Source organism: Mauremys mutica, chromosome 11, assembly GCF_020497125.1.
Source record: "Mauremys mutica isolate MM-2020 ecotype Southern chromosome 11, ASM2049712v1, whole genome shotgun sequence".
Classification (NCBI taxonomy): Eukaryota; Metazoa; Chordata; order Testudines; family Geoemydidae; genus Mauremys; species Mauremys mutica.
In genome coordinates, this window is record NC_059082.1 from 67404992 (window position 1) to 67421259 (window position 16268).

Sequence of the window (16268 nt, forward strand, 5' to 3'; positions counted from 1 at the left end):
TTGTGGTACCTGTAATGGCTCCAGCTAACAGTAGTTTTAGTGTCTTGGGCCACTACACAGTTAGGTCGATGTAAACTGCCTTGCATCAACCTAGCTGTGGATGCATCCGACGAAGTGGGTATTCACCCACGAAAGCTCATGCTCCAATACGTCTGTTAGTCTATAAGGTGCCACAGGACTCTTTGCTGCTTTTCTAGCTGTGGAAGTGTCTTCACTTACATTTGGCTCCCACCCATGCCAGTGCCTCTACACACTGATATCAGAGGGGTAGCCGTGTTAGTCTGAATCTGTAAACGCAGCAAAGAATCCTGTGGCACCTTATAGACTAACAGACGTTTTGCAGCATGAGCTTTCGTGGGTGAATACCCACTTCGTCGGATGCAAGTCTACACACTGACTTAATAACATCACCTCCCCGAGTGGTACAGTCATGGTCAATGTAATTAGGTCAAAGCAGTGTCAGTGTTGACAGTGCATTACTTACATGGACTGGTACTGGCTTTCAGGAGCTGTCCCATAATGCCCAAGGCTGACAATACAAGCAGGGGAGCTGAGAGCCATTGAACCAAACTGTAAGCCTGGTATAGAATAGAATAGAAATCACTTCAAGCTCGCGGCTGCGGCAGCAGCCCCAGCACTCCTAGTTCCAGCACCTATGAATACAAGTGAGCCTAGCGTCAGCTCACCGCTGACCTAAGGAGCCTAGTGTGTGCACGCTCAAGTGATTTAATAATTGCAATGGCTGTATGCCAAGGTAAGTTAAGTTGACAATTTTGTGGTGTAGACATGGCCTTATACATTAAAAGGATTGCAAATATTTTTACCCCTGGTAATAGGTGGAGACAATGTAAGATGCAAAAGTATCCCAACCAGCATAGTAATTTATTACAGACTTTGACTACTTTCCACCTATGTGCTTGTAGCTTATATTTTCAAATATTAAAGTCCAGGGTGGTGTATTAGCTTTGGGCTGTGCCAAAAGATAAGGGCTCATGGGAAAGGGTTTCAACTTCCACATGAGTCCAAAGTTTCTTGAAGGAACAAAGGTCACTGAAGCAGAGAGGTGCTATCTATGAATAGGGGGAGCTCTATAACACTGCTGGGCAGGGGTGGGCTTTCCGTCACTCTGGGCTCTAGTTCGCCTCGTTAGATCTCTCCTACCTCCGCCACCAGTTGGTCTCTGCCCGCCCCGCCCCCCCAATCCAACAAGGGGTGATGAACCATTTGGCTGCAGTGATTGAGAGGAGAAACGGCTGGAGAGGGGGCAAAGCTCCCAAAGGTCTGGACTCTGCAGGTGGAGCTAAAGTGCCCTGTCATGTAACACTGCAAACAGGAAAACCCGAGCGAGAGAAGCCAGCGGGCCCTGAGTAGCTGGGAAGTTGCTGCAGTTAGTGCGTGGCTAGGAAGAGGGAACGGTCCCCTTCTCCAGGCCCTAGGCGGCGTTTAAGTGCCCCCTCCCCGCTGCACAGACCCCAGCGCTGGGCTATGGACAGGCCCTGCGAGCGGGGTAGCAGATCCGAATCGCGCCCAGCGGCGGCGCGGGGCAGGGAGCAGCCGCTGCGATGCCCCGCTGCAGCGCGACCGGCTGCCGCCCGGGGCGAGGGGGGTGGTGAAAACGCCCCCGCAGCCGGGGACGCGGGCGGCTCACTCACTCACCCACAGGCCAGCGAAGCCCTCCCGGGAGCCGCACAACCAGCCGCCCCCAGCCATGGTGCGAGCTCCGGAGCCCCCCGCGCTGGCTCCAGCCGCCCGCCCGCCTCCGCCGCGTGTGTGGCTTCCCGGCCAGGGTGGTTAATGTGTGACGTTCCCGGGGCGGGGGAAGGGGTCTGGGGGCGCTGCCCGGAGCCTGGGCCTGTCTCCTAGCAAATGGCCTGTGGGGTTGGGCCTGGACGGACCGGCCCCGGACCTGGGGAGACTCTGGAGCGGAGGCCGCATCCCGCTGGGAACGTCCCAGCGAGTCTCAAAGCGCAGATACAAGCGCCCGGCTCCACATTGGGAGGGTTGGGGGAGGGGGTCAGACCCCATTCCCTGCTCCATTACACCACCCCTGTATCTCTGCTGACTGCTGGGGAGTGAGATCCCCAAACTGCCTAGGATTGGCCCCCAGGGTCAGATTTCCAAGAGCTTAGCTCACCTTGGCCCAGAGAAAGTTGCATCAATTTCACTAATTAACATTAATGATCTCTTTTAGGCCTGGGGTACCCTGGAAAACAATAGCAGCATAGGCATGTGGGTCAGGGCCCAGAGTGTGGAAAAACCACACCCTTGAATGACTTTGCTATGCTGCATTAACCCCTGGTGTAGATGCAACTATATCAATGAAAGGGGGCTCCTGGCAACTAGCTAATTTCATTCAGCAAATTGGTGTTGCTACACCAACACCCCCTTCTGTTGGTGTGGCTCTGTCTATGACACCAAGCTATGCAGGTATAATCTCTGCAGTGTAGACATACACTTAATTAAGTCAGGAGGAATCAAACTAAATTGTTATAAAGCACTATTAAGCTGAAATCCATGGAGGTTGCACTGATTAAACTAAATCAGTTTCTAAGGGATTGTCTACTACAGTTAATATGCTACAGCTGTGCACTGTTGCGCTCAGTGTAGACATTGCTATACTGATGTAGGGAAGCATTCTCTTGTCAGCATAGGTAATCCACCTCCCTGAGAGATAGTATCTAGGCTGAAGGAAGAATTCTTTTGTTGATTTAGTTCTGTCTACATGGGGACTTGGATTGGCCTAACTATGCCGCTTAGGGGTGTGGATTTTTCACACACCTGACCGATGTAGTTAGACCAACCTAATTTTCTAGTGAAGATCAGCCCAAAGCAAGTTCAGTTAAATATGTACAATTTTCTTGTGTAGACAAGATCTGAGACACGTGCATGAACTGACCAGTTTTTCAAAAATGCTCAGGGAGAACAATGAGAGCTACAAGGTGCAGAGCTCTTGAAAATCTGTCCCTTAATGTAAACCACAGAAAATATCTGTATAGGAGCTGGAGAGGGAAATGCATTCCCTAGCTGGAAAGTTACTGAGGACCTGCAGCCCTAACTAAATTCACTGGGAAGGGTGGAAGCTCTGCACCAAAGAAAATTGGGCCTTCAGTATTGTTGTTGTTAATAATAATAATTAATTTGTATTACAGTAGTTCATAGGGGCTAATGGATCAGGGTCCTATTGAGCTAATCACTATACCAACACATGAAGAAAGATGGTCCCTGCCTGATGAGTTTACACGCTAAGTAATGTCTAAGTCAGGGGTTGGCAACCTTTCAGAAGTGCTGTACCAAGTCTTCATTTAGTCATTCTAATTTAAGGTTTCACGTGCCAGTAATACATTTTAACATTTTTAGAAGGTCTCTTTCTATAAGTCTGTAATATATAACTAAACTATTGTTGTATGTAAAGTAAAGAAGGTTTTTAAAATGTTTAAGAAGCTTCATTTAAACTTAAATTAAAATGCAGAGCCCCCCTGACTGGTGGCCAGGATCCAGGCAGTGTGAGTGCCACTGAAAATCAGCTCATGTGCCACCTTTGGCACATGTGCCATAGGTTGCCTACCCTGGGTCTACGTGCTTAAAGCCAGTGAACAGATTGAGAGAGATTCTCTAGGCTTCCCCTTATAGCAAATCCCTGTACATCTGTACATCTTTTCATGCCTTGTTTTAGCTGGAAGTAGAGTGACAAGACAGCAAGTGTGAAAAATAAGGACGGGGTGGGGAGTAATAGGAGCCTATATAAGAAAAAGACCCAAAAATCGGGACTGTCCCTATAAAATCAGGACATCTGATCACCCTAGCTGAAAGATTTCTATAGTGTCAGTGACTCCGTCTAAAACATTCTGTCCCTGCTTTGGCATTGGGTTGCATGAGGGTATCCAGAACAAAGTAAAATAGAGCTCAAACATCAGCTTTTTTTTTTAAACTAAATAACTATAAATAACCTGGGCTGGTAAATTATTTTTCTAGGTGATGATGTTGATAACAGGCAGAGAGAGCACAAAGTTAGTGTAAACATAGGAAATAAGCAGGGTTTAAAATGGCCTTAGAGAGGTGCTGGGTGTCTCATTGCCCAGTATTTGAATTTCATTAGTTTGTAGCAAATTTTAGGGCTTGTACCACTTGCTTAGATGCAGTTATATGACAAAACCTTGGGATGGAAGCTGGGGGGTGGAGGAGAAATGGAGCAGACTATAGGAGCTGAGGGTATAGGGGCCTGGAGTGGAGGGGGGTGGGGTAGCTTTTAGGAGTATGGGTGGTGGGGGCTGGGGCAAGGCACGGGATTGGGGGCGGGTATGGATGGTCATGGGGAGATGGGGCACGGTTTGGGGGGGGGGGACGGAATTGGGGGGGGCCCGAGTCTGGGCTCTCAGGTGTGGGAATCCTCCAGGCCGGCAGATGGCAGCAGGCTGCGGTGTCAGCTCCTTCGGGCCCTCTCCGCGAGCCGCCCGTCGCCGGGCAGGCAGGCAGAGCCCGGCTGCGGTGGCCGAGCCGCGGAGGGAGCGTGACTCAGCGCCGGGCAGGCAGAGCCCGGCTGCGGTGGCCGAGCCGCGGAGCGTGGGCAGCCGGGCGGGATGCGGCGGGGCTGGGCGGCCGCGTTCTGCTGGGCCCTGTGCTGGGCCCTGGCGCGGGGCGCCGAGGACATCGTGGTGGGCTGCGGGGGCTTCGTCAAGTCCGACGTGGAGATCAGCTACTCCCTGATCGAGGTGAGCGGCCCGGGTCCCCGCGGAGACCCCGCTCCGGGGCGCCCCCTGGGGCTGGGGCCGTCCCTGCGCCCGCTGCTTCCCGGCGGGGGAGTCCTCCGCCGCAGCCCCGGTTCTCCTCAGTCAGGCCCCGGCTGGGAGAGCGGCTGGCACGTGCCCTCCCTCTTCCCCACAGGGGCACGCTGGCGAGCCTGTAGCTGAGCTCGCCCAGAGCTGGAGGGGGTCTGGGTCAGGCCCATTGGGGGTTTGAATGGTGGGTTTTATCTGCCCGGCCAGGTTTGTTTTTACAAGGTCACCCATCGCTCCTGGGTGTCAGCAGCGCCTTCTATGGAAAATAGTCCCCAAACGATCCCTCTCCCGAGTTAGTGTTAGGCTGTTTTTTAAAATGGGAGGGTTTGAAAGGAGTGTTACTATTATGTTTTAAACGGGTTTTGTTGTCTTTAAACCCCATGTGTTTCTGCTGCCTTTAAGGTCCATCTTATGTTGCAGAGGATTGTGGGTGTTTTAGATGCCCTTTTAAAGGGAGGCTGTCAACTTAAAAATCAAACTTTGCCTGAATGTTTTTGCCTACAATCTTATTTGAACTGGCAGCCTACAGAGAGAATATTTTTTCCATTTTGTGCATTTGACAGCTTTTTGTGTTTAGCAAGGTTCATTGTTTTTCCCAGACTAGCCAGTCACTTAATTTCCATTTTGTTTGTCTGTTTTGTATCGCAATAGGAGAGGGAGAGAGAACAATTTAAAAAAACAAAAACAAAAAAACACCCCTAGGAAAATGTGATTGTAAAACCACAAAAGAGATTGCATGAGCATTTGGGAATTTGTGTGAAACCACTTTAACTATTTTTTTATGTTGACTAGATTTCAGGTTGACAGTATTCCTTTAATGTATTTTGCTCTTAAGTTGCATTCTTTTAAAAACATTCATCCATGTTTTCCCAAGTCTGAGATTCACCTTTTTGTGTGATTCTTCTCCTTCTCTCCTTCCCCCGTCCCCCCCCCCCATAAATTTCCCCTCTCTTATCCCCATGGAACTGTGTGATGGTTTTGAGGTGCAAAATTCACTGGGAATTCCTCTTTCAGACTTCACTTACATGTGAGTTTTTCAGAGGCAACTTTTCATCTTTTTCTCTTTCTTGTAGATAAAATTATATACAAAGCATGGGACTCTGAAATACCAAACAGATTGTGCCCCAAATAATGGCTACTTCATGATTCCCTTGTATGATAAGGTAAGAAGCCAAAGCTGTTGTGTTCTCTCTACCATGCAATAACATAATGGGCTAATTTAATTTTCAGTCCTGTTTGCACATGAAATGTCTTTTTAGAGTTTGGTGCAAAGTTACACTGGGAAAGCTGATGCTTACATTGGAAAAATGGAAATCAGCTTCAAATGTTCTAATAATAGCTTATTGTTTTTTTAAAGAATTGGTTAATTAAATTATACTCCTCATAACTTGGAGGGTTTCAGACTTCCAGTGCTTAGGCCCCAGTCCTACAATGAGCACTGCACAGGTGGATCCCTGACTGCCTGTGGTACCCTGTTGACTTCAGTGGGGTTCTGCATGGATATATGGGTCTATCTGCATGGAGCTCATGGCAGGACTGGGGCCTTAGTATCTTCCATAGGCCTCCTGGGGATATTATCACTGAAATGGAAGTCCCTGTTGAGAGAGGCCCCTGACCTAGTTCCTGAATGGAGATACTCAAGAAGTCACAGGGATTTGAAAATAATGCTTTGGATGTTTTGAATGTGTTCTTATATGCAGTCTAAGACATTGAAACTATGCACTGAATGTTTTTCTTTAAGCTGGATGATTCCATTTAATTCAACAGATCCTCATTATTCTTCTTTTGTAGGGGGATTTTGTTCTTAAGATTGAGCCGCCCCTTGGCTGGAGTTTTGGTGAGTACTTGATCTGTTGTAGAAATGGTGCAATTGCACATGCAGCCGTTCCATTGCCTCCTTTAGACTGGCTTTGATTTGTAAGCAGGAAAAAACAGTTGTTTCAAATGAGATAAGCTCTACCTACGTATGTCCCAGTTATGGTTTAAATGTCTAAAATGTACCTTTCTTTGAAAATTAGTTTGGTTTCATCCCAATCCTTATTGTGCACATAACAAAAAACGCTAACTGGACAGTCTGGTCACCTGTATAGGCTATACTGCTTTAGGAGAGTGGGGGTTATGGATGGAAATTAGAATGGTCAGCGGAATAGGGTATTTTTAAGTTTGACTTTTTTGTGGTTTGCCTTGGTTAAGGGTTAGGCTGCTGGATTTGTTATATTGTGCACTGGTTGAAATGCGTGGACTGTATAGGCCTGACTTTCAGAAATGCTGAGTGCCCATCAATTAACTGAAGTCAATAGGAGCTGTGGATGCTCTGTACCTTTGAAAATCAGACCGTGTCTGTTTTAAAGATGTCAGAAATGTCTAGAGGTTGGGATAGGAGCTTCTTATTTGTATATAAATAAATTGTAATAGGGCAATTGTGAATGCATTGGTAGAAATAGTGACCATTTTAGAGTGTTTGTGGCATCTTGAATGTGTTCAGTGTGTCCTGAAACTCTTTTAAAGCTTAACTGTAGAAAGCGGGAACTACAGAACAACAACACATACCGTGTTTTTTAGTTCTAGTTTTTAAAGATGTTACTCTTCCTGCTTCTGGGAAGAAAAATTTCTCAGAAGACACCGAGATCTTTAATTTTATAGAATTTGCATGGAGTTTTGGAGCTTGTAATAGAAGTTTGAATGAACTGTGGGTGGGGGGAAGGGGCTCATCAGGCTTACTATGGGCCATGCTTTGGGGTGGTTACGGCTATCGACTCCTTCAAATGTGGAAAATGGTTGCTGGAGTATTGGCACTCCGGTGAAACACTGAATTGTAGGTTGAAGAATGAACATAGAAACTAGCATTAAGGATTTTCAGTAAACAAAATAAGTTTTGTTTTCCTAATTAAATATCTTTCTATCTAAAATGAACTCCCAGACTAAATCACCAGCCACAAGACTTTCCCCTTTTACCATGTTATAGGAAAAAGTGCACATTAACTTTAACTGTATTTCATTGAAGAAACTTAAGTCGCTAGATGGGAGAGGGAAGAATACCTACTAGCTTGACTCTAATGTGTCTGTGAGGTGGATATTTTCAAGGCAACTTCAAGTGGTTGACAGCGGTGGGTCTTTATATTCCAGGACCTCTCTAATGAGAACATTTTCTGACATCATTATTCAGTCACTTGTTTCTGAATTTAAATGATTTGCTTTTTAAAGATGCTTACAACATTTCAGTAAAATACAATCAAACACTAAAAATAGTGTACAGAATAATGAGGCGATTCACTCCTTTGCCTGGGGAAAGTAACTTTTTGATTGGTGAGTTAAACATCAGTAGTTTCTTCATATGGTAAGGGTTGGCAAGCTGTTACTGTGCTTGGGCTAGTAAATTTCCATGATGATTCTGCAAAGCTGCAGTAAAATAGACCCACTAATGTAGTTTGCAAATTCTTTTTTTTTTCCCCAGAGCCAACTAGTGTGGACATCCACGTGGATGGTGTTAATGACATTTGCACAAAAGGAGGCGATATTAACTTCGTGTTTACAGGGTTTTCTGTGACTGGAAAGGTTAGACTTCTTTTATGTTCTTTTGCCGCATCTCACTTTAACAATGCATGTCTATTTCATAGGAGCAGTACACTGCTGCTCGGTAAGTTACAGTAACTCCTCACTTAAAGTCGTCCTGGTTAACCTTGTTTTGTTGTTATGTTGCTGATCGATTAGGGAACATGCTCGTTTAAAGTTGTGTAATGCTCCCTTCTAATGTCGTTTGGCAGCCGCTTGCTTTGTCTACTGCTTGCAGGAAGAGCAGCCGTTGCAGCTAGCTGTTGGGGGCTTGGAACCAGGGTGGACCCCTATGTTCTCTGTGCAGCAGCTGCCTGCAGTTCAGCTGTGGCTCCCTCCCCTCCCCCTGCCCTTGCCATGTGCTGCTCCTGCCCTCTGCCTTGGAGCTGCTCCCTGAGACTCCTGCTTGCTGTGCAGGGAGGGGGAGGGAAGGAAGAGGGGGGATAATGTCAGGGTGTCCCCCTCCTCCCTGCTCCTGCACCCCGATTATCCCATCTTCCATAGAGCAGGGGGGACAGACCAGGACTCAGGATGGAGGGAGCTTGCAACCTCTCAGCAAGCTGATCTAATTAACAAGGCAGTGTACTTAAGGGAAATGCGCACATCTCCCTTCATTCCTGCTGCCTTGTGTAGAGAGAGAGAGAGATCATCATTTAGCAGTAAGGGAAATATCCCACCCTCTGACTCCTCCACCTCAACCAAGCTTCACGATCATCATCACTGCATACCAGAATTAAATTGTTTGTTTAAAACTTACACTGTGTGTGTGTGTGTGTCTCTCTCTCTCTCTCTCTCTCTCTCTCTCTCTCTATCTATCTATCTATCTATCTATCTATCTAGAAAGAATGTCTTTTGTCTGGTGAAAAAAATTTCCCTGGAACCTAACCCGCCCATTTACATTAATTCTTATGGGGAAATTGGATTCGCTTAACATTGTTTCGCTTAAAGTCACATTTTTCAGGAACATAACTACAACGTTAAGTGAGGAGTTACTGTACTTTTTGTTCATCTTGACAGGTGCTCAGCAAGGGTCAAACATTAGGTCCAGCAGGAGTCCAGGTTGTACTGAGAAATCCTGGTACTGAAGTAAACATACAAGCTACTGTGACCCAACCTGGAGGAAAGTGAGTTTTGTGTGTGCATGCGATTGATTGATTAAGTTTATACTGCCGTAGTAGATTTGGGAAGAAAATATTTTAAATTATTTGGGATTATTGCTAATTTTGTTTTTTAGCTTAAATATTTTTTCTGATGTGTACCGCTATCTGTTTGTTCTATGAATATGCTGGAAATGCTGAGAAAAATAACACATTTCATATTGCACAGGTTTGCTTTTTTCAAAGTGCTTCCCGGAGAATATGAAATCTTTGCATCTCATCCTACCTGGACGTTGAAAGAGGTTAGTGCCCAGAAAGCATTGGTAAAAAGGAGGCGACTTTCTGTTTGTTGTGAGTGTATACTGATTAGTGCACTCTGTTTTAAGTAATTAGGAATGAACATGAGAGAAGATCTGAATCAGTGAAACAAGTTTAGATCAGTGTTTTTTGTAAATTTCAGTTAGAGGGGGATTGGAAACTGCCTTGTCAGGATGGGCTTTAAAGGTACAGGGCTAGCAGGCTGAATGACTATACATCATCAAAAATGCATGTGCAGAGCCTGCACCTTCCTGCTTGTATTTGTAAACAGAAAGTTTGCAGTCCAGTCTTATGTTGAGATGGCCAGTGGGTGACCAGGCCTTTGTAGTAGTGACACTTACTTCCCATGGACTTCTGCCCATCCCAATCTCCTGTTAAAGCAACTTAATCGTAGTTTTTCAGCGGGGTCTTCTGTCTGACACATTGCTTGTTGCTGTGTTGAATCACCCTCACCCTGAATAATGATGCTGTGGATTATAAATCCTTTTTGAATATTATGTATGTAGTTGCATTGTTTAGCTGTCTTGCTTTTGTTTAACGATATAAAAGGCATCCTATTATTTTTGATTGAAATGTATCGGCTTCTACGTTTCAGGCAAACACAATGGTGCGAGTGACCAATTCTAATGCCTATGCTGCTGGCCCTCTAGTCGTTGCTGGCTACAATGTTTCAGGCTCTGTGCGGAGTGATGGGGAACCCATGAAAGGAGTCATGTTTCTTCTTTTCTCCTCCTCAGTCACCAAAGAGGTAGTGACAGATCAGACGCGTTTTATTAGTAATAAGGATGTAAATAGAGAACATTTGTAGTTTGATAATGAATAATGTTCCTTTAATTATTCTTTTACAAAAAGGCCCTGATTTTATGAACATGCCTGCATGTGTTTAACTTTACTCACATGAGCTCAGTGAGATTAATCATGTGCGTGAGCTCTAAGGTTGCAGTACATGTAAAACTAAGTGTTCATGTTTATGTCAGAGTCGTACGATTTTTGTTGGGAGGGCGAGAAGGGGGATTTAATCCCCTACATTTTTCTAAAGTCATATTTGTCCAGTTACCTGTCCCTGCATGCTAACCTCTGGGTCACAAATCTTGGGTTTCTCCAGCAATGCACAAGCGCCACAGAGGTCAGGGAAGAACTTCTGGCGCAGCATTGTGCAGCACTAGGGTTTTCATCTTCCTGTGAAGCATCAGATCCTGGCCTGGCCTGGCCAGATCAATTGGAGGCAGGATACCACACTTGATGGACCTTGATCTCATCTGGTATGGCAACTCCAGCACCCACCCACTGTAGCACAGGACTAGGAAAACTAATGTTCTGGTTCAGAAAGCATTTGTTCTTAAGTGTTTATTTTCAAGTGCTTATTGCTCTTTTAATTGGGTGGGTGGGTGGGGGGGACCAAAACACCTCTAGCCTAAAATATTAATCCTGTCCACAGTATTACAAATAGTACTGTACAGACATGCAGTGCGGCTGTTAGATGTTGAATTTATTGATTCTTGTGCCTTTAAACTTGCTACCATAACATTTCATTCATGTGGTTTTCTCTGGTGTGTACACACTTTCAAACTCTGCCCCTAAAGGCACACACAAGTCTTCCACATCTAAACATTTGCCACCCCCCCCACCAAAAAAAAAAAAGAAAAGTGTGCACAAGAACTCGTGGGTGCAAATTTGCAGATTTAATTTTAGAGGCTGCTTTTGAAAATCTGTCCCTCCTTGTGAAGCGCAACTGTTTTTTTCCACTCAGGAGGAGACAGAACATATGGGAGAAAGAAGTAATATTGCTTTTTATTTGCACAGGACATTATGGGCTGCAACATTTCTCCCGTTGATGGGTTCCAAGGAAGAGATGAGTCTCTTTCCTATCTGTGCAATGTTATATCAAAAGAGGATGGATCTTTCACCTTCCTGTCTTTACCGAGTGGGGAATACACTGTGGTAGGTAACTAGAAAGTTCATCCCTTCTTTGTATACTAGATTGCTGTTGGGTTTCTTATTTTTTCTAAACCAGAATTCATCATTTTCTAGCTGCCAAAACAGAACTAATGGAAGCTTTCTGTATTGGATGAAATAGCTGGAAAACAGTTGTGCAGTGTAAAAAGTTGGGCGCTGAAGTAAGTTGGGGTGGAAGAGCTGTGTGGTGTGGTTTCTGAGGCAGTGCTTATGAAGCAAATCAAGTTCTCATCTGGATAGCTCAGTCAGTCACAGACCTCCCCTGGGGGCTTGTACTGGACTGGAAAGCTGCAGATAGCTGCTGCTGGATTGTATCCTTAAAGTTCTCTTCTTTCACCACCTCTCTTTAGTTCACTCGCAATTCCTAATAAACATATCCACTCTCAGCCAGGGAGGAAAAGACCTTGTAAGTCTTCTAATTAGGTCTCATGCAAGGGCCTGGTATAGAGCATTTTGGCATTGCAACCTGTAGAATGGTTGGAAAGCACCAGGCATCCATTCCCTTGGTTTTATCTAGTGGTGCAGAGGCACCTGCAGCTATGATTGCACTAACATTGTACTTTCCTGTCAGCACATATAAGTGAGGCAGCTGCATCAGTGCATTTGATCCTCCCATTGAAATCCCAAAGCATTCCTGCCCACTGATCAGCGATTGTTCTGACCAGCATCTGTCACCTGGCAACCCTCTCCCCCTCGGCACAGATGGGTGAACTAAGCCCTGGTCTACACTACGAGTTTAGGTTGAATTTAGCAGCGTTAGATCGATTTAACCCTGCACCCGTCCACACGACGAAGCCATTTTTGTCGACTTAAAGGGGTCTTAAAATCGATTTCTGTACTCCTCCCCGACGAGGGGATTAGCACTGAAATCAACATCGCTGGGTCGAATTTGGGGTAGTGTGGATGCAATTCGATGGTATTGGCCTCCAGGAGCTATCCCAGCATGCTCCATTGTAACCGCTCTGGACAGCACTTTGAACTCAGATACAGGTACACAGGAAAAGCCTCGGGAACTTTTGAATTTCATTTCCTGTTTGGCCAGTGTGGTGCACTCAGCAGCACAGGTGGCCATGCAGTCCCCCCAGAATGTTTCTGCACTCCCCCATTATCTCCGTCCCTGAGGTATTGCAGATTAGAAGGTGAAAAAAACGCACTCGCGATGACATGTTTTCTGAGCTCATGCAGTCCTCCCGCAGTGATCGGGCACAGCGTAATGCATGGAGGCATTCAGTGGCAGAGGCCAGGAAAGAATTGCTGTTTTTGCTTAACGGCGAAAGTACCATGCCTCACTAGCGATCCTGCTTGTGGCAGATCACTTTGTCACATGCACTCCACACTGTGTCAGCCTTGGGCGGGGGCATGACCGCTTTGTGAGCAGAAAGGCTATAGATATAGACATTGCATTAGGTAGCTTCTGTAGCTAGAGAAAACATTCCTGTGCATTCGGCAAAGTCAGTAGCAAAAAGAGAGAAGCCTTTAGTGTAGTGGTGATCACGTTCACCTAACACGCGAAAGCCCCATAGTGTAGTGGTGATCACGTTCACCTAACACGCAAAAGCTCCTTAGTGTAGTGGTTATCACGTTCACCTAACATGCGAAATGTCCCTGGTTCGAAACCGGGCGGAAACAGGTCACTGTTCCTTTTTCTGATTCCCCTCCTGAATTTTTAGTCTTAGAACAGGCGGTGCTATGAAATTTTACTTTGAATTATATCAATTATAAGTTAAATAATATGGAAGCTCTCTGTAAGTTTTAGTCCCAGGTTCCTTACCCTTTCAGCTGCTCTGATAAATTAACATTTTTGTTAGGGGCGGGGGAAAATTTCCATGAAGCCTTTTATAGGGACTAAATGCTATCTAGGACTCTGAAATAATCTTAACGTGGCCCATAGAGTGCAATCCTTTGTTCTGGATTTGTCATTCCACAAGTTGAACTGCTCCTTACTACTGTCCAGGCTTCATGAGCCATGGGAGCAAGGGGCAGGCTGGGGTAGGTGCGACTGTGCGGTGCTGCTGGCTGGGAGACGCCTCCAGTTAGCATGATATTCCGGGCAGGACTGAATCTCCACGAGATGAAACTTAAAGAAGAGAATGACCTGGAATCACTCCCATTTGGTGCTCTAAGAGGAGGATAGCCATGTCTGTCCAGGCACCCTTGATCGACTTCACCGAGGTCTGCCAGCTGAGCGGGACCCCGGCTGGCAGGAGCCGGCGGATGGAGCCCGCTGCCGGTCTGGGGCTCTGTCCGCGGGCCCCGCTCAGCCTACTGTCTGCCTGGGGTTCCAATCATCCAGGCAGGCAGCGGGCTGAGGAGGTGTGGTGGATGGGACCCCGGAAAAAAGGCATGAAACGATTGTCTGCCGTTGCTTTCACGGAAGGAGGGAGGGAGGGGAGCCTGACGACACATACCCCAAACCACCCGCAACAAAGTTTTTGCCCCATCAGGCATTGGGAGCTTAACCCAGAATTCCAATGGGAAGCAGAGACCGCGGGAACTGAGATAGCTACCCACAGTGCACTGCCCTGTAAGTCAATGCTAGCCGCGGTAGTGAGGACGCACTCCGCCGACTTAATGCGCTTGGTGTGGACATACGCAATAGACTATATAAAATCGAATTCTAAAAAATCAACTTCTATAAAATCAACCTAATTTCGTAGTGTAGACATACCCTAAGACATGAGCAGTCAAGTGACTTGGGTGAGGTATACAGGGAGTCAGTGACGGAGTTGAAAAATATGATGCAGAGGTCCTGGCTGTTGTCATCCTTTTACCACTAGAAATTGCATAAATCCATTCTTTGTATAAAACCTGGGAAATCTTCAGTGCGTGTTTCATTGTTATTCACTAGATAACTTCTTGAAAAGATGTAGGACTGAGTACTAGGGTAAGACCCATCTTAACTTGAGGGCAAACAATGTGGAAATGTATTTCCTCTTTCCAATGGCTGCTTGCTTTGTAGGTGGGTGTGTTAGCAGGAAACTGCAAGCAGTTGCAATGAGGCAATCTTCTCAGTGTGTGCTGTAAATCCTCCTCTGCACTAGATACCAGGACTACTAGTGAAACTATTTTGGCTTGAATGCCAGCTTTTATATGCCTAAGAACAGAGTATAACATTTATATAACTGTTTATATTTGCTGTTCTTGATTGTGTGGACAACGCTTACTAATTCCCTTCTATGTTTGTTTGCGTGTGACTCTTACAATGGAGCTTGGGTTTCCTGATTTAATTTCTTCTCTATTATGCTTAAATGTAAGTCTGCCAGACCAAAACATTTCTGAAAGGTTAACTCGTTCCATTCCTCCATCCCTCTGAATTATTTCTCCAGAAAATTTTCAACTCCATTTCAGAAAGGCAACAAGGGGTGCCAGATTTGTGCAGCATAACTTTGTCTAATGTGCCACATAGGACACAATGCCTTGATGATACCACAGCTGCTTAGGACTCAAAGAAATGCATCTTCTTCCAGATCCCATTCTACAGGGGAGAGAGAATTACCTTTGATGTTGCTCCATCTAGACTGGACTTCTTGGTAGAACATGACAGTCTGAAAATTGAGGTAAGGGGTTAATTGCAGATATTTACAGAGAAAAACTTCCCTGTAAATTTATACCTGTAACAACTGCATTTATTTTAGTAGAAAGCAGATTTGTTCCAACAGAGTTTTCTTCCTAATGATCAGTGCTAAGCAAATTCCTAATCCATGTTTGGGTATGAAGCAAACTGTAAAGCATGTAAGCTCATAATAGGGGAAAATCAGGCACGTTTCATGTCTGAATGCTGTGACACGGTGCTTTGACACTTGAGCCTGGTTTTAAAGCAAAATTGGGAAAATAGTCCTACAGATCAGTGAACTTGTTCTCTCCTCATTGCAAATGCATAGTAATCTTTTAAATTGGTTATGTGAGCTCCTTAGATTGTAAATTCTTTGGGCGGGACTGTCATTTTGTTTGGTGTTTGTACAGAGCCTAGCGCAGTGGATCCTGCTCCGTGATTTAGGGGCAATACAAAGAATGAGCTGAAAGCTATCCTGCTTCTGCAGCTGTTGATATAAGCTGCTTTGATTTTGATCTTGATCTGAATTTATGTAGCAATTTATGTCATCAGAGAGATTTAGTTCTAAAAGTGAAAAGAAATTTTTCTTTATAAATTTCCTGTTTAAAAACAATGTGTTCTATATGCTCTAACTACAATTGTACAGCCAAACACTGTTTAACATTTGTATCCACCATATAACAATTTTTTTTCGTCCCCAACAGCCTGTTTTCCACGTAATGGGCTTCTCGGTCACAGGCAGGGTGTTGAATGGCCCTGAAGCAGAAGGTGTTGCTGATGCCACTGTGACACTGAATGACCAAATTAAAGGTGCACAGTGATCTTGACCTATGTTGCTAAGGGAAAGTCTAAAGTAAGACTGAACTAGGGGAATAGGGCCTGAGATTGAACTAAAGACTAGAGAAGGGGCAGGCAACCTATGGCACGGGTGCTGAATGCAGCACGCGAGCTGATTTCCAGTGACACTCACATTGCCTGGGTCCTCGCCACTGGTGGGGGGGGGGGGCTCTCTGCATT

At 45.6% G+C, this 16268-nt stretch overlaps 2 protein-coding genes across 6 annotated transcripts in view; one reads left to right on the forward strand and one right to left on the reverse strand.

The window, feature by feature from the left end:
• Positions 1-1767, reverse strand: part of LOC123343571 (ATP-binding cassette sub-family C member 6-like) — a 54990-nt gene extending 53223 nt beyond the window's left edge. For 2 of the 3 annotated variants that reach the window (XM_044978715.1, XM_044978717.1), the window contains exon 1: positions 1657-1767. In XM_044978715.1, coding sequence (XP_044834650.1) covers positions 1657-1710 — 54 coding nt within the window. In that variant the 5' untranslated portion in view covers positions 1711-1767. Of the gene's footprint in view, positions 1-484; positions 579-1656 lie in introns of those variants that run through there. The other variant, XM_044978716.1, reaches the window with a different exon arrangement.
• The window catches only part of LOC123343572 (nodal modulator 1), a 48859-nt gene that overhangs the window by 9495 nt on the left and 23096 nt on the right, over positions 1-16268 (forward strand). The window contains exons 1-10 of one of the 3 annotated variants that reach the window (XM_044978718.1): positions 4485-4709; positions 5849-5938; positions 6567-6612; positions 8230-8330; positions 9345-9451; positions 9654-9726; positions 10338-10490; positions 11546-11683; positions 15166-15255; positions 15956-16061. In XM_044978718.1, coding sequence (XP_044834653.1) covers positions 4578-4709; positions 5849-5938; positions 6567-6612; positions 8230-8330; positions 9345-9451; positions 9654-9726; positions 10338-10490; positions 11546-11683; positions 15166-15255; positions 15956-16061 — 1036 coding nt within the window. In that variant the 5' untranslated portion in view covers positions 4485-4577. Of the gene's footprint in view, positions 1-4484; positions 4710-4941; positions 4960-5848; positions 5939-6566; positions 6613-8229; positions 8331-9344; positions 9452-9653; positions 9727-10337; positions 10491-11545; positions 11684-15165; positions 15256-15955; positions 16062-16268 lie in introns of those variants that run through there. The other 2 variants (XM_044978719.1, XM_044978720.1) reach the window with 2 other exon arrangements.